The sequence below is a fragment of the Dysidea avara genome, chromosome 13 (genome assembly GCF_963678975.1).
Source record: "Dysidea avara chromosome 13, odDysAvar1.4, whole genome shotgun sequence".
Lineage (NCBI taxonomy): Eukaryota > Metazoa > Porifera > Demospongiae > Dictyoceratida > Dysideidae > Dysidea > Dysidea avara.
The window spans coordinates 12,867,318-12,890,228 of record NC_089284.1 but is presented as its reverse complement, the minus strand read 5'-3'; the positions used below and the strand labels follow the sequence as shown (position 1 = coordinate 12,890,228).

Genomic DNA, 22,911 nt, shown 5'->3' with positions numbered 1-22,911 from the left:
GTTTTTGTTGGTTGTCATTAGTAACGAAGTATTATTGTGGGATGAGCTGTATCAGTGATGTTCATCCATACGGAAGGGAACTTTATGTGAGCTGTTTTTCTTATTTAGACTTTAGAAAACAGTCTGGGCCGGGCGAATTTTTTTTTGGACGCACTTCTGACTTAGAAAATTTTTCATGTTTTTGTGAACTTACCGTTTTTCTTTGTTTTACGGAAAGCAACATTGTTTGCGGAGAAGGAACAGGTCACACTGAAACTATTAGCCCCTCTGTATTAAGTGTGTTGGTCGTCTTCAAAGATGTTGTGAACAACGGACGAGACCTACCTGGATGGACATTTCTTCCCTGCCTCCCGCCTGTCATCTCACAACACTGGCGTGACTCGATCGCTGAAAACTTCGAGTGAAGGCCAAGGTGAAGGCATGAAAGGATAGAAGGACACTTGTAAGAAGGTGTCACAAGTAATAAACATAGTTGGGAACTGAATGTGTAGTATGTGACTGTAATATCCTTGTTTGCTGTATGCACTCTGAGAGTGAAACTACCTATAGCTATCTTGTATTGTGACTTGAATTGTCATTATGTATGTATCCAGGTTGTGACCACAGTAGTTTGTTTGTTCTGTGTAAAGTTAACATCATTTTCATTACGCTATGTACTGTAGTATTGTGTGATTGAACAAAGTTTGCAACTAACACTCGCTTTAAGACACTCCAAATAAATTCTGTTTCCCATCCACCACCCGCATCTCTTTATTCCCAGCTCTAAGATGTTCCATTATTCCGTATTCTTCCATTATTTTCTCCATACTGTACAGGCTTAATAAAATTGATCTTGTAAGGTTTGCCGGCTCACATGTCAGAATGTTATCACTGTTCATGTTTGTGTTATTCTTGCAAAGTAAACAATGAAGGTACAAGCTGAAAATGTTATTACGTAGTTTGCCATGGCTGTACCTAGGAAATAATAACTTGAAAAGCTGCCAATTTCATAATAGAATAATGGAAATATATGGACCACCTGCCCGCATGCTAAGAGAAACAGAGAATTTATTTGGAGTGGCCTTACTAGCTTCATTCAAAGTCTGCAAAATACAAATGGGATCCACACTGTAAGAGTTTTAAATATTGTGTTGTGCCACATCTTTGGCTCTCTGAAGAATTTTGTTTTTGTTCTACAATTGCACTGCACCCTTGAATACTGCTTTGTGAATTCATGTTACTGATGCTGTTATTCTTACCAATGCTGTAAGTGCCTTCATCATTTGGGTTACATTTTATCCAGGTTTAGCAGGTCTCATCCGCTTTTAAATAATTATTGGAATGACCACAAATTAGCTAGTAATTACAGGAATAAATCCCAGACCAGGTAGTGACTTGATCCACAGACTTACTGCAGTGTCCATGATCAAATTAACGTATGTTAATACTAGCTAACCTGTGACCAAACATCATGCCAATAGCTATCTATAGCTATCCAGTATGCAGCTATGAATCATCAAATTTGGAAGACCTATTTCACAATGTGGTCACATAATGGGCATTCAAAGGTAGCATATTGCCTGGGAATGTAATTTGCTTAGGCTGACTGGTCATAAAATTATAACTGTTTTGGCTTTCTACCCAAAACAAGTCAGCCATCGACCAGACCATGGAACAAGATTGTTACTTACAATGAAGAAAAGTATCACTTAGTCCTAACTACTTAACTTTACTACTCAAAATTTAGTCACACAGTTATACTTTAGACCACATGTAATTATTGTTGAAGGCCTTGGTTTGATAATTTATATGGACTATCAATATAATTGGCAAGAATCAGTCAAATCATTGTACTGGCTATTTCACCGACAAAAGAAGAACCACTACGTACATCTCTTTTCCACCCAATAATCAAACATGTAAGGGTAACGATGAGACCAAAAAATGTAATCAACTGTCAATTAGCCAGCCACTGGAGATGTGTGCATGCACATTGAGTTCAGCTACACATTTGGAGATAAGATGAACATTATTGTAATGACCATTAATGATTGGCTGGATATTGAGGTCGTGCTGCACATCTACCAATTAGTTGATACTTACTTGAGGTCTTACTGGCCCACGCTACTTTTATAGATTTAAAAAATATATTTCTTGCTATATTGATTTGCAATAATTATCTGATTGGATCTACCAAATCTGACTTGTTAGCACAACTTGCAATTCTGGTATACTACCCCGCAACTTGATTGCTACATCCATACATAATTTCCCTTGCTCCACTTTAGCAATACATTCAGCTGCCTTTGTACAAGGCTGTCAAACGTAAGATGTCTTCAAGCAGCCTGGTTGATTTGAAGGTATAAATGGAAATAGCTTTATCATTATTGAACACTTTAATGTGATACCTGAGAATTTCACGAGCATGTACGTACTTACGTACGGGAGCTAACAAATCTAGTCACATATATTAATTACTACATCGATGTTAAGAATATTCTATGAGTCAGTGATTATTATGTACAACATTATATAGTTATGTAGTATACTCTTTAGCAGCTTTTTAAAACAATGTGATAGCATTTACTTTTCCTAGTACACTATTTTGCAGACCTAGCTCATACACACACTCCAAGTTGTCTCATGTATGCATATACAGTAATGCGTAAGTATTGTACTGGCTTCTTGTGTATATGCGACTGGCCCTTCATGATTTTCCAGCTCACTAAACATCATTTCCAACAAAGCCATGGCTACAGAAGTGCCAAAGCTGCAGAAACCAGACTCTCCAGTTCCGTAAAACAAAGAGCAGAATGTGGTGGTCTATTTAGCCAGCAATTCAAAAGAGGAGTTTGATTTTGTGTTCGTGGAAGCCAAATCAGTATGTGAACATGACAAGTACATACATACACAGTGATACCTTATAATGCTTAATATAGTAATACTCACGTTGAGTAACAAACATAGTTAAAGTGTACTCAACAACCTCATTGAGACCACCTCATTATAGTGACGATGTCAAGTATGTCCCTAGTTAAAGATGTACTGCATGACCTCATTAATAAGACTACCTCATTTTGGTCCCAAACAAAGCTAAGGTGTACTTGACAACCTCAGTAATAAGACCACCTCATTATAGTGACCATGTCAAGTAGGTCCAAAACATAGCTAAGGTGTACTTCATGACCTCACTAATAAGAACACTTCATCATTGTGACCATGTCAAGTAGGTCCCAAACATAGCTACTTAATAAGACCACCTCATTATAGTGTCAAGTACATCCCAAACATGATCTAAGGTGTACTGCATGACCTCATTAATAAGACCACCTCATTACAGTGACCATGTTGAGTAGCTAGGTGCTAAGGTATACTCGACAAGCTCATTAATAAGATTATCTCATTTAAAGTGACCAACTCAAGTAGGTCCCAAACATAGCTCATGTGTATTTTAAGACCTTGTTGAAAAGATCACCTCATGATATAACGTCCATGTTAATTAGGTCCCAAGCGTTAGCTAAAGTATAATTATATACTTCATGCATAATACAAGTACCATTTTACATAGCTAAACACCACAACACCTGTAACAGTGGCCGAATTTGAGCAGTGTCATAATAAAAAACAACAACATTGTTTTATACTGAGTAGTGGTCAAGTTTGAATAGTTATTGCATCAATTTTGTGACCAAGTGTAATAAATTCACAGTGAAACCTCTATAACCCAATGCTCAAAAGATTGTATATTTTATTAAGGCTAAATCTGAACTAAAATTATAATCAAGGTTGCTTGTCTATCAAGGTATAGTGTTAAATGATTTGCCCACTGTTCGGGACCAGCTGCCACTGAATTACAACAATATTGCCACCACTACTCACCATAATATACCAACTGCTACATATTCACCACTAACTTATGCAAGTATAAATTCTCTGTTTCCCGTCCTGGACTCAAGCATATTTACATGCAGGTGGGCGATTCATTTCTATTAGTTCATTATAAGATTGGCAGCTTTTCAAGCCATTATTTGCCTAGCACAACCATAAAAGCATGCTTAAGCTTGTTCCTTCCTTTTTAAGTTACAAAAATAGCACAAATGTGAAGTTTGTGCTGACTTGATAGCGCTGCTGACACTGATTCAAAATGGCTTTTACTGAGTCTGTCATTATACAAGAATAACCGGAAGAATACGGAATAATGGAATAGTTAGAGCTGACAGTAACTAGATATGGGTGGTGGACGGGAAACAGAGAATTTATTTGGAGTGGTCTAAGGCCCCACACATTTTTTCCTAAATCATCTGGACCTAACCTTGTTTCTTGTATTCTAAACCTGGGTACATCCCTGATGATTGATGGAACAGGCAGTACAGTGTTAGACTACTGGATAATAGATGTGTCCAATAATAAAAGAGGTTTCACTGTCGTGGAGCTCCACAGATGTTATAGCAAAAAAACACTATTCCTAAAGTACACAAGTAACAAAAATTTCAAATCCACTGAGTAGCTACATATTATAAAATTAGTGACATACATGCAGACCTTCAGTTCTGGTCACTGTAAAGATAACATAAACATTTAGATACCCAGAGTCTACCACTACAGCTCTCAATAGTCACATTCTACAAATTCAGTTCCCAACTGTGTTTATTACTTGTGACACCTTCTTACAAGTGTCCTTCTATCCTTTCATGCCTTCACCTTGGCCTTTACTCGAAGTTTTCAGCGATCGAGTCACGCCAGTGTTGTGAGTTGACAGGCGGGAGGCAGTGAAGAAATGTCCATCCAGGTAGGTCTCGTCCGTTGTTCACAACATCTTTGAAGACGACCAACACACTTAAAACAGAGGGGCTAATAGTTTCAGTGTGACCTGTTCCTTCTCCAGTTGCTTTCCGTAAAACAAAGAAAAACGGTAAGTTCACAAATACATGAAAAATTTTCTAAGTCAGAAGTGCGTCCAAAAAAAAAATTCGCCTGGGCCGGTCTTTCAAGTCATAAGTCACTGTATAAATAAAGCAAGCAGGAAGATACTGGTAACAGGAAAGAGCCAGCTGAATTAAAACTTGAAGAATTTTGTGCAGTGTGTGAGGAGCAAATATTTTGGCAGACCGCAAGGAGGGTATATTCTGCAAACATCACTGAAGTGTATGCATGGAGTTATTTATATATTAACAGCTGGTGCAGTGGACTAATGCCGTATTCAATAGTGATTTATCTGTTGCACAATTCAAGGATGTGTCTGACTGCTAGCCTTGAATCAGGCTAAATGCCAAAACTCCAAAGATCAGCCAAATCTCTATTATAAGCTGCATGTGAAACCATGCCCGTAGCCACCAGGCAAACGTGATTTGGACCAGGATGTGTGTGTAATTTCAATGTATCTAGCCAGACCTGAAATGGAACACTCACATTAATTACATACCACCTAAGAATCCTAGGATTTCTTAAGTGTAACATTTCACATGCTTCACTTCAAACAAAACAGGTTAAATTTGTTCGTCTATTTTCAAGTGATTCCCAGTCCAGCTGGTCTATGAAATTACAATGGGATCACATGTATTTGTTACAGTGCGGGCTGTCCTGTGTTGGATCTACTCTAGAGTTGAAATTTCAAGGTAGACTCACTGCCAATGTACTGACACTAGTACTGTTGTAGCATGTTTAAGTGGAGGACAAATGAAATAGTAATGCTATGTATACAAATTTTTCATAATGAAATTGATATCCCATTTTGATTTGTACTTCCACTTTGCAACATATTCAAGAACAAGAAGCTACCACACTTAATTTCCAACCACTGTCATTAATTAACCAAGATCTCGGCTAGTCTGTAATCCACCTTACTGTAGTGATTTTATTGGTTCATCTGTATGTTTTCTTCATTTTCCTTTGAAGTTGTACCAAGAGTTCATAATAAGGTGGAGAGTGTCTGCATTCACCAAACACCCTGCTTAAAGTAACACCTCGGCCTTATTTCAGAACAAAGGCTTTACCTTCTTCAGCAACACTAATCAACAGTTTTCTATCCCCCAGTAAAGGTGTTGATTTGATGAAAGGTGAACTTTACGCAGGGTGTTTGTACAGGCCATACTGAGAGTTAGACACTCTCCCCCATACAAATCAGTATTACGAACTCTTGGATTTACAGTATAGGTAAACAAAGATAAGTTTCTCTCCCATCTTATTCTAGGATTTCTATTGACAAGGAAAATTCAATTATTTGTATACAGGCTCAAAATTGAGAAAATATAAAGAAAGTGAATTAATATTATACAGTCAGTTTGCTTTTGGATATTTAATGTCTCCAACCACAACAAAAATTCGATGAATCCATGCATCTCATCACTGGTTGTCTGAACATTCTGAAAGTGATACCTCACTCAATCAACCACATATTCTGTTTATTAGACTGAATAAAGTCATGATTACCTAAACAATCACTTAATTAATGTTTTCATTTTCCTGGAGGTTCCACTGATAAAATGCAATTTCAGCAATGATAGCAGTTAGCCAAGCTGCAAGTTGATTCAAAAAAGCATTCCATTCTGTAAAATAGACTCCATCCAGAATTCAACTCGGTACTCAGGCTGAGATTGTTTTTTTTGTTTTTTTTGTGTGCTGCAGATATCTGACAATAGTCCACTACTCTGTTAATGAATCATTGATGCTCACACAATATAGCCTCCTTGAGGTTGCTCCTCACACACTGCACAAAATTCCTTTAGATTCTGCTTAGACTGAGTTGATTCAGCTTGTCACCATACTTGTTTCCTTTGTAGTGTAGCTATACACATACTGATTTATGCCGATTAGAAAGGCTGGGCCTCAGACTGTACATTCTAAAGTCAAGTAAGTAAAAATAACTCACATACTAGTAAAAACAAGTCATACATTAAGTTCCCTACTTGATATATCCGAAGATGAACACACTGAGTCAGCTATTCCCACAATTAGTACTTCGTTACTAATGACAACCAACAAGAACCCACAATCGATCCTTAAATTCGTTTTATCTTTCTTGGGGTACGTTTGATTACCTGCTGGAAGTGCCACTGATAACTTGTACAGCAATGGTAAGCTGCAAGCTTCAATCTGAGAAAGCATTCCGTTCCGCAGTTTAGTCCATCATTCCGTTCCGTTCCGTTCCGTAGAATAGACCCCACCGATGCTAGCTACTGTCGTCGGAGGTAATGTGTTCCATTCCTTAATTGTTCTGGCGAAGAAACTGCGGTTGATATATGAAGATGTTCTGGTAAACGGATGTCAGATTTTACAAAACCGATCCAAATTGCACATCAGGCAAAATCAAACTAACACCTCCAGTGGATAGTTATCATGTGCACTTTGTATTGTATTAATGCTTTACAGTGACCAGCACTGAAGGTCTGCAGCAACATGTGCTGCAGCCTTACTTGTCGGGAATACAAGGGATTTGACAAATCGTGGTGTCAAATTCCCCACTACTGGGGCATAATCGGCTTTCAAATCCCCACTATGTCCCCACCCCCATAGTAGGGGATTTGACAACACCTCAAGGATGACTAAGCGCATATTTCATGCATGCGACTATCCCTGTAGCTATAGTAAAAATTAATTATAGCAAGTGCGATTTTATTGTTTAAAAGTGCAATTACCGAAAATCTATCCGTAAATTGGACAACTGTCAATTGCCCCAGGGGTGGGGACAAGAAGCAATGTCAAATCCCCACCTGGGGTGTGGGGACGCCCGGGGGTGGGGCATGAATTGACAAGTGCATTACACTATTGTACTAGTAGTTTTGACACTCAGTACCACTCAAACTACTCGAGGCTGGTTTCAACAGACGTCTTTTCTGGTTGGTATGTAGAGCTCGAGTGGCGGTTTTAGGCCTTATGAAGAACCTGGCTTGGCAAGAACCAGTGGTTTACTGGTGGACAGCCTGATAATGTTGGCCAGACGTTTTTTCTGTGGATTTTGCTACATATCAGCCACTTAGGAGCCAGCACAGCCCTGTAATCTCGTCTCTGGACTCCAATCGTGGTCTGCCTCCATTGTGAGGTCTCAGTAACCCTCACAGTAAGTCTCTCAAGAGCCAAATGAAAATGTGAAACAGAGGTCACAAAGTTATTCAAAATCCATATCTTATATTCATCCCAGATAGAACACTTATCAATGCACACTGTATAAGAACTGTAAGATTTGTTGCTTCATGTAAGCAGAAGCTATCTCTTATTACAGTAATTAATAATCTAAAGACATTGTTTTTATACTCAAATTTGTGAGTTTTACAATCATAAATATATATATATATATATATTACAGATATTAATGGCATTCCCATTTGCCTGTAGAGGAAACCTCACGATGACTGTTAAAGTTAAGAGAGATATACACTTCTGAGGTTGGAACTCTAGACATAATTATGTCTATTTCCCTTACGACAAGTTACAATAAAACCTGTTGATGAGACCATAGATAATATGTATATATTATCTATGATGAGACTTGACAGTCAAGTCATCAGCAAATCCCTTTGCCCTATATGCATTGACAAATAGCAAATCTTACAGGTAGGGCAGCAGCAGTATAAATAGAGGTTGATGGCTGGATGGAAGGTTTGTGATCAGTCACATATCAAGAGTCACTACTAATAAAACTATAAAGCATGCAAAAAACATATGCTCTAGTTATTATTATTATTTATCTGATTTGTCAAAAAAGACAGGGTGACACCAAAAGGCAGAGCCGGTGTTTCCCTAGAAGATACAAAACCAAAAACGGAGGGGACAAATACAGAGAAAACACAGCTACAAAAACCAAGAAAGAACACATACACATATAAATTAATTACAAAAAAACAGTTTATACTCAGCTTGGCAAAACTTAGATGAGCTGAGATCAAATACATCACACGGTAGAGTGTTCCATAAGAAAACAGTGTTCACAAAGAAAGAATGTCTATAAGAATTGATAGAAGACTGTAGTGGAACAAGGGTGAGAGGATGTGCTCGGGTACAAGATGTATTGAAATTACAGTAATTTGATAGCTTCAAAGAATCGTACCTATACCTTTTAGGATGTCATAAAGCATAGCCACGCTCAGGGGTGGAGGAAGTAGTTGATATGACGGGGGACTGACCATGCATGCAGCTAGGGGTGGATCCAGACTTATGGTAACAAAAATGGACTGAAGCACTACATTGTCTCTGATTTGATAAGGTGTAATAATTATATTCATAGTTAATTCTTGTTTATTGCATCTAATTTGTGTATGTATATAATTGAATGGGTGTACATGCAGGCTTCTAAGCCTCAACCCAAATCACATCATAATCATAATCATAGTAAAAACAACAAGGGGACTAAAACAGACCCTAGAGGAACTCCTGATTTAACACTTAACCAATCCGAATAAGCACCATTCACAACAACACATTGCCATCTGTGTGTTAAAAAGGAGCGTATCCATTGCAGTAGCTTACCATCAATACCCGGTTTAAGAAGATGCTCATGGGCCACTGAGTCAAAGGCCTTAGCAAAATCTAGCAAGACACAATGTACACTACTACGTAGTTCCAAACATAGACTCCAATCATGTACAGCAGACAAGAGTAATGATACTGTTGAACGAACGTAGAATGCTCAACATGGTAAGAAAACACACGGCACTAATCAAGTATATTGATAGTAGACTATTAGTATTATTATTTATTGTTAATCAGCAGGACCCTCCAGGGGTATAATGCTAATGTGCAATTACATGTGTACAATTTCAATTAGTTACTTAACTATATAAGTATGTACAATTACGACAAGTTACTTAATTATATACATATGTACAATTACAATAATAAACTATAAAAATATATACAATTACGATAAGTTACTTAACTATATAGCTACATAAAAGGGGCTAATTTTTGCTTAAATTCTTCAACACAGTCAGTCTCAATAATCTCAGCATCTAATACAAGAGTATGCGGAAAGTCTAGGTAGTAACGTGAAACACATGGCAGAGTATACTGATCAATCACACGTCTCTACTGATAATAATATAGTGCAGTGGTATCTTTTTCTCCCGCCACAGGTTAGACGCATTCACTATACACACGACACTAACAGAGTATGCTGATGATATCACAAAAGTATGCGGAAATATTGCAGTACACGGCCCTACTGATAGTAACGTGTAGCTTTAGAGCCGTGTAGTGACGTGTGTGTTTCTCTACTATAAAAGTCATGAAGAGATCAGCGAGTCGCATAAGAAGTTTGAAGCGTTCAATTGATCAATAGTGCTGAAAAGAAAGATGGCTGATTCTACTAGCAAGTTTTCCTGCTTGAATTGTCAGTGTGGAGATCACTGCCAGTGCAGTGAAGTGGACCAGTGCAAAGGCGTGAATGGATGCTGTGTATGTGTTTGTGATGGTTGTGATGGATCTTCCTGTAAGTGCGAGAAGGACTCGTGTTTATGTACTAAAGGATGCTGCACAGTGAAGTGTACTTGTAATGGTAGGTTGGTGTATATTGTGACATGCTAGTAGTTTTGTGTGCACCTGAAATGAACAGGTAATTGTTCATGTGGTCCATCCTGTACTTGTGGAGATGAATGTAAAGGCTCTACTACTACTATTGGATGTTGTCCTTGTACCTGTCAAGGATCATGTGATGGGTCTACTTGTAAGTGTGAGAAGGACAAGTGTTTCTGTGAGAAGGACTGTTGTGCCAAGAAATGTGCTTGCAATGGTATGTACAATCAAGCTCAAAACTTAGAATAGCAACTATGCTATGTTATCTATTTTTCAACAGCTAACTGTGTGTGTGGCTCATCCTGTACTTGTGCTGACAGTGAGTGTGGTTCTGCTGACGGATGTTGTCCTTGTACCTGTCAAGGATCATGTGATGGGTCTACTTGTAAGTGTGAGAAGGACAAGTGTTTCTGTGAGAAGGACTGTTGTACAGTGAAGACATAGACTCATCCCTAGTTGGACTGATCACTTTATTTTCTGCACACATAAACATATTATTGCAGCTGCATGGCTATATCTGTACAGGCACATGAATACTGAATTAGCAATCAAATTTGTTGAATATATTACACATTTAAAGGGGAGCCTGCGTTCTAACTATATATCACTGCAAAGCAGACTGAGTGACCACTTACCTGTCCATTTGGTATAAATGCTTAAGAAAGATGTGCCAGCCACTTAATTGCTGAAATGTCAGTATTGGCACAATGCATATGATTTTAGAGTTGTATTGCTAGACCATTGAATATGACGCATGGTCAACCTATTAACCAGTTACAGTTAAGAAGAGGAGAGTGTCCAACACATAATAGGGTCTCTAACAAAGATCTTGAGTATATTCGAAGGGATTCTCTCTGCACTGAGTCTGCAATTTGTACTATTTCAATGATCACATTTCTTTCAGTACACAATCATCATATTTCCTTGTTAAGCTAATGTGAACTCTAAATAGCTACTTTGCGCATCTGGTAGAATCCCTTTGAATCAGGCTCATTTTTAGAGACACCAGTCTCCTCCACTCATATTATTGTAAGGAGAATAGCCTACTATCTATGGGTCTACCCTCTAATAGAACAGTCCCTTACACCATAGATAATGTATGCGTTCCTACTGGATTGGAAACGCCAGTTAAATTATTTTCCTATCCTAGTTACGGTGCGCCAAACATTGGGAAATTTGTTGAGTGGCTGTTTGGCTTTCTCTTGCATGTTTGAAGGCCGGTTCGAAGGCGTGGACATTCCTTTTACATTGTTTATTGTGTTGCGTTGTGTACTGAACAAGAACACAGCGTGTCTGTGGGCACTGGGAGAAATATTGTTTGCGACAGGTGACAATGGCAGGTACGCACCAGCTAATAATTCAACAGCAGTACTATTAGCCAACTTCTTGTCACCGCATTTACACAACCAAAGAAATGTGTGATACATTGAAATAAATTTTATGCTTCAGTACTGCTCAGCTTGAGCTAAACAATAGCACAAAGTAGTGCTTGTTTTCTGAAGTTTTATCGAGGCAGTGGAAATATACAGTGAAGCAGTGAATATCTAGCTAGCCTACTACACTCTACCTGCTACAAGTGGTGTAAACAGCAGCAAAGAAACAATGCTACACTTTCTGTTTCTTCAGGAAATTTGCACAACCATTTTGAAACACCATATTTCACCTTTGAGCCTGAATTTTCTTACGCTGTTGTTTACTGCCCTCCAGCGTCCCTACCCAGTCCAGCCTCCAATTAGTGTAGGTGATAACTAACCCAGCTGTAAACAACAAACACTAATTTGCTGGTTACAAGAACAGCGAAATCTTCCACCTGTCGAGGCCATAAAGTTCACGCGCAGCGAAACGAGGATGGCCTATGACGTCACTACGTAAATAATACGGGCGTTTCCAATCCAGTAGGAACGCATACATTATCTATGCTTATACAAACAACACACGGCACTAGCAGGGTATACTGAGGGTGCTACAATAGTATACGGAGAAAATGGAGCACCTTTTCGGTAAGTTAGCAGAATTACCTAAAATAATTATAAATCCAAAATACCGGTACGTCTTTGATCGCGTGCGCCGAAATGTCTCTGTTTCTACGTTCGTGGATCGGAGTGTCCGGCAGAGTTTGCTGGGCGAAGAAAGTCCCATATGTAAGACATGTATAAAATTGTTCGTCTGGCCCTCCCGATCGTATGATGTTCTACCGGTTGTAATGTTTATCGTGTGTGAATTAAATAGAGTTACTTGTTAAATCGGTTGCAAATGTACCGATGTACAAGTTCTAGTACTTACTGCAGTCTATTTCTTTGTAGTGTCCTAGTTGGAGACATTTCTCATCGCAAACTTCACATTCAAGTAGGATTCTGTGTTTATATGTGCATTGAGTGTTGTGTAGATAATTTGGTAACTGAATAGTATGTTAGAATGTACTTGGGTCTAATACATGTACACATCAAACTAGCAGGGAGGGTAGTCTCGTGCCCAGACCACTTTTTCCCTTTTGTATTTGGGTGGGGGGAAAAGGGTCTGGTGTAACTCCAATAGCCATTTCCTTCTGAATCCCCAGGTTCTGGGGAATTGCAAATAAGCTGTGTGCAAGGCAAAACTTATGTTTTTGTGTTTTTCGTGCACCTGTCGCAGAAATCACTCAGTAGCTGTAGCAGGCGCTAGCACTACTAGGAACAGGAAAACGTCTTGTTCACGGCTTGTTTGCAACCCTTCAAACTATCCCCAGAATCTGGGGATTCAGAATGAAATGGCTATTGGAGACCCTTCCCCCCACCCAAACACAAAAGGGAAAAAGGCATAGGGCTACTGTTTTGTGTTGTGGGATTTAATGTCACAAAATTTGATGCTACCTACTGCAACATTCCTAACACAGAATTATTATGGCGATGTTCATCATGATAGACTTATTATTTCATAGGTACAGTACAACATCATGTATCTTCCGCATTGTTATAGTGGTCATGTCAAGTAGGCCTCAAATGTGACTACACTAAACTTTATGGGTGATGCTTTAAATTCACGCTTTGATATGTTGTAATTTGGCATGTTTACTACAATCCATCACTACACATGATATGTTTAGTTCACTTCTCTATCAACAGTTTCCTTGTTACTTCGTTATGGGCAACCAATAATATCTATCCCATTGCCATCAACAATGCAAGTTTGTGATATTACTATCAAGCCCCTGTCTGAGACGGTCGAGGATTTTTTGTCCCATATCAAGGCTGAAGATGGTGGTATTACAAGTGCGACAGTGTACTCAAAGGATGGGAACAAGATGTCAATGACCACCACTATGGATCATGTCTTGCTGTCTGATTTTGATCTTGACATCAATGGAATTAAATACAATATCAAGATTCCTGACGATTGTAAGACTGGGATGTGTGGTGTGGTGTGTAGTAGTGTAGTGTAGTGTAGTGTTGTGTGGGTGCGTGTGTGTGTGTGTGTGTGTGTGTGTAGTGTTGTGTGGGTGCGTGTGTGTGTGTGTGTGTGTGTGTGTGTGTGTGTGTGTGTGTGTGTGTGTGTGTGTGTGTGTGTGTGTGTGTGTGTGTGTGTAGTCACTAGTGTAGTGTGTGTGTGTGTGTGTGTGTGTGTGTGTGTGTGTAGTGTAGTGTAGTGTAGTGTTTGTACTGTGTAGTGTGTTGAATAAATATAAACCAAGTTGTGTAGTAGAACTTTTGTAGTACTGTATTTGTCTATGTGTTGTTTTATGGGAATGTTTTAACACTTGGCTCTTATTTCAGATGGTCAAAAGTATTTAGACAGTAGTGAAGACCGTATCAAAGATGTGGTACACAGGCTGTACACTGCACTCCACATGGATGAACATCAGGTGAATAGGTTGTTCTACTTTTAAATAATATGAAGATGTATACATCAACATATGGTACTGTACATTGATCAGGGTTGGGAAATATAACGATACATCGTTACTATTGCGATAAAAACATGAAATGATAACTGTATTGAGATTATTTTTACACATTGTGATATATTGAGATCATGATATATCGTGATTTATTGCTTACAAAATAAAACACTATTAATGTAGCTGCCTCTGTAAAATCACACTTAATTTGAAGCTATATGAAGTGCTTATAGCTTAGGAGTTGTTTTATAGGATACTGTATAGTAGGGACCACAAACGTGTAGGCATGGCCCATCAAAAACATCACCCAAAACCAGCCTCACTTTTCCCTGATGACAATGAAGCAGGTAAAACTAAGCCCACACAAGCCTTCTATTGACCCGAATCCCTTTCAACAAGTTGCTAAAAAAAATTTTTATTAAATGGAATTTTCTACTGACTGACTGAGTAACCGACTGACTGAGTAACCGACTGAATAACTGACTGACTGAGTAACCGACTGAATAACTGACTGACTGACTGATGTCTTCAGACAAGTGTAACTCAGTAATGGACAATGGTCAAGGCTACGGGCTTGATTTTTTCACTGTTCGATGTTGCTTTAGCCGGACATGTGCCTTTTGGCATACCACAGTACGTACAATGCATTCTTCATGGAGACTTATCAGTGTCCTCCTTTGTGTCTCATTCATCTTGGCTGACAGTGAAAGGTGTCAATTTTGCGGTAGCACGTGATGGCTTCCCTTTGTATCAGAATCATCCGTATTTTTCCTAGTGGCTACTTTGAATGCAAAGGTGCTTTTCGAACAGTTCTTGATTCATAATGCTGTGTAACGGGTTAAGCATAGCTGACAACGAAGCATAATGGATACTTCACTTTTCAGATGACAATTGATAGCTGTGATGTCCGGCGCCATTTCTTTCTTTTGATGCAGTATGCGTGGGTTCACCAGTCATATTAATTTTATTTTACAAAAAAAGTTAACAAACAAGTACACACAAAAAGTTGAATTTTTCAACTAGAGTAGGGATCATAGCACATCAATAAAAAGTACTGAAACAAGCTGGAGTAGTGCACGATATTAAATCACAGTAAAACAATTAGAAGTGTTATATCCCTACTGTGCATTTCCATTATGGTATCTTGAGCACAGTAGGGATATAATATTGTTTAACTGTGATTTAATATCAAGCACTACTCCAGCTTGTAGCAGTGCAAAAGGGAGAGATGGTAGTTGGACATGTTCCACGGGACTATTCGTGCATTTGTTCCCTATTTTTGAGACGAGGTGGCTCAATACTAGCACAGTAAATGGTCCCAGACACTATTCACATGATTTGGAAAAGGGAGGCTTGGAAATACCTTGTATTTATACATGTAGTTGTAATGGAAGGATCGTGAGTTTATGGACAACACGAAGGAGCGATTGGAAGAGTTAAAGGCGGTTACGACAGAAATTATAGCTAATACCATTGTAAACAACCAAGAAGCTCATGGATAACAGCCTACTAGTAGACGGTGCAGGTAAAGATAATGATGACACCATAGATTTAATGCCGCAAGCCTCAGAAGATGTGCCAGAAGTGAACCATGCTGTAACATGGGTTACTATTAGGGACATTAAACTGACACAGGCTGATAAAAGGATTTTTTTTTTTTGGTGGAGAAAAGTTGATGATAGATCAGCACATTAATAGTGCCCAAAGCTTAATGTGTGCACAATTTCCCTAACTACATGGATTAGTTTTGTCCTTGTTGCAAAACCAACCCCTGATAGGTGCAACCGATAATGCTATACAAATATTTCATGTCTGTGGTGATCATTGGATAGTAGCCACGACAGCCCCAGGTAGCAAGGTGGTTTATGTGTATGACTCCGCTTATTCCTTTCTTGATCAATCGTCTTCCAAACTTATTGCAGGCTTTTTTTTTGTTGCAGTCCCTGTGACGTTAAGATAGTGGATGTACAGAAGCAAACAGGCTGTAACGAGTGTGGCTTATTTACAATTGCAAATGCCACAGCAATTGCTTTTGGGAGAAGTCCAGTAAAATCTAAGTATGACCAATGGCACATGAGAGATCATGCCTTATGCAGATCTTTCATTCCTAAACTGATATCTATAGTGTGTGTAGGAGTGAATAGTATCACACAGGCTTGACATTTGACTGTAACATTATTATATTAGTGGTGTACATGTTTTTATAGCTATAATAATGTGGCAAACTATAATTGATATAATTGGTCAATACATACTTATAAATTAAATAAACTAATACCAGTATCACTATTAACACACTGGCATGCTCCAATAGGCATTTATGGGCTTTTGGTTCAACCTCTTTGGTTACTTGATGGCATCAGTTATTCCAGAACCGTTCTTGATAATTTTGGGATTGCCCTGTACATGTTCAAAAGCTTTCACAAACCATTTTTCTCAGCCTCAGATCAATCGGTTTGTAAGTGCCGTTCTGTTGCCTAACCTGGTCAGCATACCAACTTGAAAATAAGCTCTTCATTGTAGCTTTAATAGATTTGTTAACACTTGCGTCCAAAGGTTGTAGGCGATCTGTGCAGTTAGGGGGCACATAGATTCTGAAACATTCTGCACACGGTCTGTAAGCTGGCCTTTGAAATGATCAAAAATCATCAGGCTGGAAATGAGTGGGACAATTTCAACTCTTTACAGGTGTCCACTATATAAGGGAGGAGTATGTTGTAAATGTAACCCAACACAGTATCCTCATTGGCCCAGTGATTGGCTGTGTGCCAACCAGTTGGAAAGGTTATTTAGGGGATACAAGCTGGAGTCTTTTTTTCGTAGATTATCTGTGCTGGTAATAACCTTCCACTTGCACTGTGATGGTCAGTGTAGCAGTAATTTTCCACTTATCATCAATTCCTGCAATTTCTACCCTCTTGCTTCCTTTCTGCTCTTGGGGATCCAGTTTGACACTGGCACATACATAATAGCTGTCTGGTCCCAGTTGATGATCAGATCTGGAGGTCAGTGGAGGAATATCCTCCATTGTAGCTACACTTCGTATATCACTAAGGTACTGTCCTTGCAGCTCTTTGAACACCTCAGGATCTACTTTCACACCTGTTGAGGCTTTACGTTTGACGAACCCCATTCTCCTCATCATTCTCTGAGCCCACTCCTTAGACAGGTCAATTTCACCGCAGTTCTCAGCAAGCAGGCTTCACCAACGAGTAAAGGTTGTTCTCTTTTCTTCTAAACTGGTGACATCAGCCATAGAAGATGACGGACCAAAAGAAGCCATCTTGTGTTTGTGTGTATGTGCTAGTGACTGCATTTACTGAGTAAATTATCTTATGTATTTATTTTAGTTTAATAAAGTATGATACGGGAAAAAAGTACCATATTTGACCGGTTAATAGCCGCGGCTCGTATAATAGCCGCCTCCGGATAGTAGCCGCTCCACTGCCTAGAATTATTGTAATAAGAGCCGCCCTCGGATAAGAACCGCGGCTTGTATCTGAACATACTGTTGCAAGTGTTGATAAGACACGTTTGAAGCAGAAACCTTGCAAAGGAGTTGTTTTAAGCCAGGAAATATCATTTTTGAGAGAAGTTAGAATGAATGACAGTATTGACAGATGATTAAACAGTCAGTCACTCATGAATTTGTATAAATGTCGTGGGCTGCTGCCACACAGGCCCATAGTAGCCGCAGGGTTTTACTTGCTGAAAGGTATAGTAGCCGTAGCTATTGACCGGTCAAATACGGTATGTTTTATTCTCCATAATGTATTAAAGTGTGCTTTATTTGGCAATAAAGCACACTTTGCGTGAACATGACGCAATCATAGACACAACCCATGGAGATGTTGGAATGACCACTATTACTCCAGCTGTCAACAATGTTACCATGGAATTTAACAGATTAATGACTGTGCATGCAAGTATTTATAATTCCAGTATATGACTTAGTCTCATAGTACTGTCCACTATTGTAAACAAATTCTTGTTTAGATTTAGTGGCCGCTTGATATTGACAACTTCAACCGTACTACATTGTTGGCCACATCTTAGGCCACACTTGTTTGATAGCTGTGTAAACTGTTCATTACACAAATATTTTACACAAATAGCTGGCTTTCCTCAGTCGTTTTCCTCAATCCTCCATGTCCGATTGCTCCTGTTCTGTGAAGTTATGGATTTCAAATATTGTGTGATACCAGGTTGTGATAAATTTGTAGCAATTGTTTACTTTCACTACTCCAGATTTATACATTAAACCAGTAAAAGCATTGTGTACACTTGTGCACTATGGAAAATATAGCACTCGGGTGTGGTCTCAAACCAAATACAGTACTCAGCTTCTCTTTGTCCGTCTTTCAATCCCATCCTCATGTATTTTCTGTATTGCACTCACCACAATGCTTTAACTAGTATTAAGAGTTCACAATGTATACGTATCTTAATATTATGAACTCTTGCAGTATTTAATGTAATCCTACAAGTTCAAGGTAAATTAGAAATTTTACATTTGAGTTGGGATCACAGATTCAAAAAAAAAAGAAAAAATCAACAAAACAATGGAGGTTATCTACACCTGCAGCTATATTGGCTGGCTACTTCAGCCTGTTAATGACTGAAGTAGGTCAGCTAGTTTAGCTGCAGGTATAGATGACGTCCCTTGTTTCATTGCCTACTCAAATGTAAAATATCTGTTTTTCCTTACACTTGTTTGTTGTTTACTTTTTGGCAGATATATGATTCATTACCATTGCACACTGCACCAGAGGAAGGAATTACACCAGGCGTGACTGAATGCATGCCCCAATTATTAGTAGGGCTGGAATGATCATGGTTTTTTAGTATTCGAGTACTCTCTAGAGCTAACGATCGAGTACTCACAAATACTAGCTACCTGTAGTCATACCCATTTGACATGTTTTATACTGACTTTAAACTGTTTACAGCTTTTTCAGTTACAACAATTATACACACACTGTATTAAAGTACTGATGTTGGCGTTCCTGACAAGATATTATGCCAATAAAACTCCATAGCCTTTATTGTGTCACTCCCTTATGGCAAACGCATCATGTGAGCTGGGTTATGTGATCTTAACAAGTACTAAAGTATTTGCAGTATTCTCAATCATTAATGACTGACATGTGAGGTTGCCATTCTGCTTCTTTTTCAGCTATGTTCCATCTGTTATGCATCATAACAAATGAAGAACAGTACTAGTAGTGCCTCTGCAATCAATCCAGTCACTACAGAAATTATGATTGAACACGTGCCTCGACTGTCAGTTGCGAAGTGGCCACTTCACTTCAGTTCTAGTTATGTTCCACCTGTTATACAGTGCTACAACGAAAAACAGTATGAGAAGTGCCAAGTCATGCTGCATGTTACTGCCAATCAACACCTAACGGTAGTAGAGAAAGAAATGGGATGCAAAGGAGGACAAAGTTAGGTCTATGATGCATGTATTGTAGCTGCGAAAAGGTGCATCTTGGGCCAAAGCAGTGTCAAACAGTGAAGACATCAATCCCTTAGCCTTGTCCATAGTCGAGTTATGCTGGAGGCATCAGTCAGTTAGAAGAAAAAAAAATTTAAATTTCTAAGGTGTTTTTTGCAAGGGTTTAGGGTTGCTCTAAAGACATTTATGGGCTTGGTTATGCCTAGCCAATTCTGCCAAGCTGTTATGAAGGAAAGCGAGGCTGTTTTTTGTGTGATATTTTTGGATAAGAAACACAAACCTCCATGATCCCTACTATACAGTACTACCGTATTGTATGATTAAGTAAATGTTAATATCTTTCACTCATGCACAGCTGAAGAAACACCAAGGGATGAATGCAGATTTGGAAAAGCTGAAAGCCGAGCTACTGCCACTAGAACAGCAAAGACTTAGCTTGGACAAAATCACACGACAGAGAACAAACCTTCTACTCTGGTGTGGATTGGGAGGTAAGTACCTTGAAATTAACATAATAACAATATCAAGAATTTTAAAAGCCCATTAGCCCAAACAGCCGGTTTATCAGCTGTAAATACCAGTATGGTATATACAGGTATAGTAAGCAGTTTTGTCAATATCTAAAAGTTTGTCCTCTTGTGCTTTTGTTTTCTGCATGAATACAAAATGGCCTACCTACCACTTTCTATCTGTCTGTACAGGCATCGAAAAGGTCACTGCAGATTTGATGCTTGCGATGTTATCATGATGGTCCCTATTCTCAAAGGCCAAAAAATACTTTGATATGTGGTCCGGTGTCCATATTTCATGGTATCCTGTTAAAATATTTCCACTACATATGTGTAGCATTTGTTACTCTATGTATGAAGATGAGAATGTCTATGTGTTTCCTCCAGCCATGTCGCTGCAGTTTGGCTTCTTTGCCCAGCTCACCTGGGGTGAGTACAGTTGGGACATCATGGAGCCGGTGACCTATTTCACCACCTGTGCCACACTAATTGGGATCTACGTCTACTTTACTCTAATCCGACAGGTCTGTGGTATAATACAGTACACAACATACGTATCACTTCACTGCAGTACAGTGCTCCCTTGACTATCAGAACACTCGGTTATCCAAGCACCCGGTTATCCTAACAGTAGAAATGGCTGTTCTATTAGAGTATTTTGTCTAAAGTGTTCATTCTATTGGAGTATTTGAGCCAATGAATGGGCTTCAATTATCCAAATTTTTTGATTATCTGAGCATGTCTTGGTACCAAGGGGGTTGGACAATCAAGGGAGCACTGTATCAATATATAAGCATGTTGACTCCTTTCATCCATTTCTTATTGTTGACATTGACTGACAATAAGCTAGCATTGCTTCCAGGATTTTCAAGTCTATTATCCTGTTACGATTACAGATGGGCATAAAAGGATGGTGGCTGAATATCATTCACAATTGATAATGGAGTTGCAACAGCAACACAGGGAACATTAGTTTCAGTACATTTACAATTACACACAATAAAACGACACATACACAGTTTGCCTCATGTAGCAACATACAACTTGAAAATGTCCTGGTACAGATTATATTATCCTTATACCACTATTTTGGACTATATATGGACAATTAAAAACACCAATTGTACTGTTTTTATACTGATGGTATAGTATAAACTTACATAAATTTGGTGATCACTTTACTGGCTTGGCTACCAACTTTATTCCAATACATTGTGTATGATACTATTATATGTAATATGGTATTCTATGTGGGTACCAGTTATAATGATACTGCAAGAATTCTAAGTGTTGTTCCATAAAAAAAGTTAAAATTTGTGTGGTGGTTGGTTTTGTTTGTTCAGGAGTACGTGTACAATGAAGCCGAGGACAGGATATACCTGAGGCGGTTTCATTGGTTTGCTAGAAAACATGGATTTGACATCAGCAAGTGAGTCTTTGGTATTCTACTAATAGTTTTCTTTTTTTTTCATTGTAATGTTATATGTACTTGGGAGCTTTAGTAGTTTATGTGTGATCACGAAAAACGTATTTGCCAGCATGGGTGCTATGTCAATCCATGATTTGAAAGACTGCTTCAGATAGCCTGCACAGTGATCAGTACACCAGTTGTAAACATGTGTACATGCACATTTCAGAGTAAGCACTTGCAACTACATGTGGGCAAAGGTAGGAATCCTATAAGGTGTAATTGTGATACTCTAATAGAGCAGTCACAATACTCAAAGGATTTGAAGCAGACAAGCTGTGTAGCAATCTATGTAGCATTTTGTCTACTCTATCTACTGTATAGTCAGTTTATGTTCACCTGAACCCCCTCCAAATATAGTAATATCAAAGAGGTGAACATGTGTTCACTCCCGATGTAGCATGTTGTACACATGCTTACATTGGACAGCTGGCCCACGTAACAACAATCAGATGAACTATATTGGGTTCTTAAGGTACTCTCTTGGAAGTATTAAATTTTTGGAGAGCATATCTTGGACCCTGCAAAGCAGTATTTGGTCTTGTTTGACCAGTTTCTGGAAAGTTAAAAACTTCCCTGAAAGCTGTCGCTGCTGTAGTTCAATGACTCTATTACCTTTGCACCCACTTCGCCGCTTATTACTTCCTATAACAAGACATCATTTTTTTCTAGGTACAATCATCTAAAAGATTCCATTGACAGATTGGATGGTGAGCTCAGGAGGTTGGAGGGACCAATGAAATTGAATTTGCCAACTCAGCCATTAGATCATGAAGACTAATGATGATGACATCATACAGATGAAGACTTGATATTTATTTGTGATAGTTCTATATGTATATGAAATTCTTTTTTGTTTGTTTGTTTTTTCTCTTTATGTAGCTATTTAGCAAATTTAATTTATATGACTTTAGCCTTGCAAGTTAACAGCTGGAATCAGTGCCAGAGATGTATGTGGTATAGTTGCTTGTATTTTCAAACGCTGGTTCTGATGAGCTTCAATTAATTACTAATCAAAGAGGCGGCCGCGCCAGACTAGGTACAAGAGCAATCAACGTAGTTGAATATCCATGATTTTACAAACAAAACCGATTAACGCGAGAAAAATGCGTCACGT

The 22,911-nt window shown here is 38.6% G+C and overlaps 2 protein-coding genes across 2 annotated transcripts; both read left to right on the top strand.

Annotated features, from left to right (window-relative positions):
• The first annotated feature begins 10,231 nt into the window (after positions 1-10,231).
• Positions 10,232-10,946, top strand: LOC136242411 (keratin-associated protein 5-1-like). Its single transcript, XM_066033833.1, has 3 exons — positions 10,232-10,468; positions 10,526-10,702; positions 10,766-10,946. Exons 1-3 carry the CDS (start codon positions 10,267-10,269, stop codon positions 10,927-10,929), a joined length of 543 nt encoding a protein of 180 aa, XP_065889905.1. The 5' UTR covers positions 10,232-10,266; the 3' UTR covers positions 10,930-10,946.
• Positions 10,947-12,497: 1,551 nt separating this feature from the next.
• On the top strand, positions 12,498-22,707 carry LOC136242410 (calcium uniporter protein, mitochondrial-like). The gene is made up of 8 exons (XM_066033832.1): positions 12,498-12,626; positions 12,789-12,831; positions 13,587-13,859; positions 14,235-14,323; positions 20,173-20,308; positions 20,714-20,850; positions 21,670-21,755; positions 22,467-22,707. Exons 1-8 carry the CDS (start codon positions 12,558-12,560, stop codon positions 22,573-22,575), a joined length of 942 nt encoding a protein of 313 aa, XP_065889904.1. The 5' UTR covers positions 12,498-12,557; the 3' UTR covers positions 22,576-22,707.
• Positions 22,708-22,911: the final 204 nt, after the last annotated feature.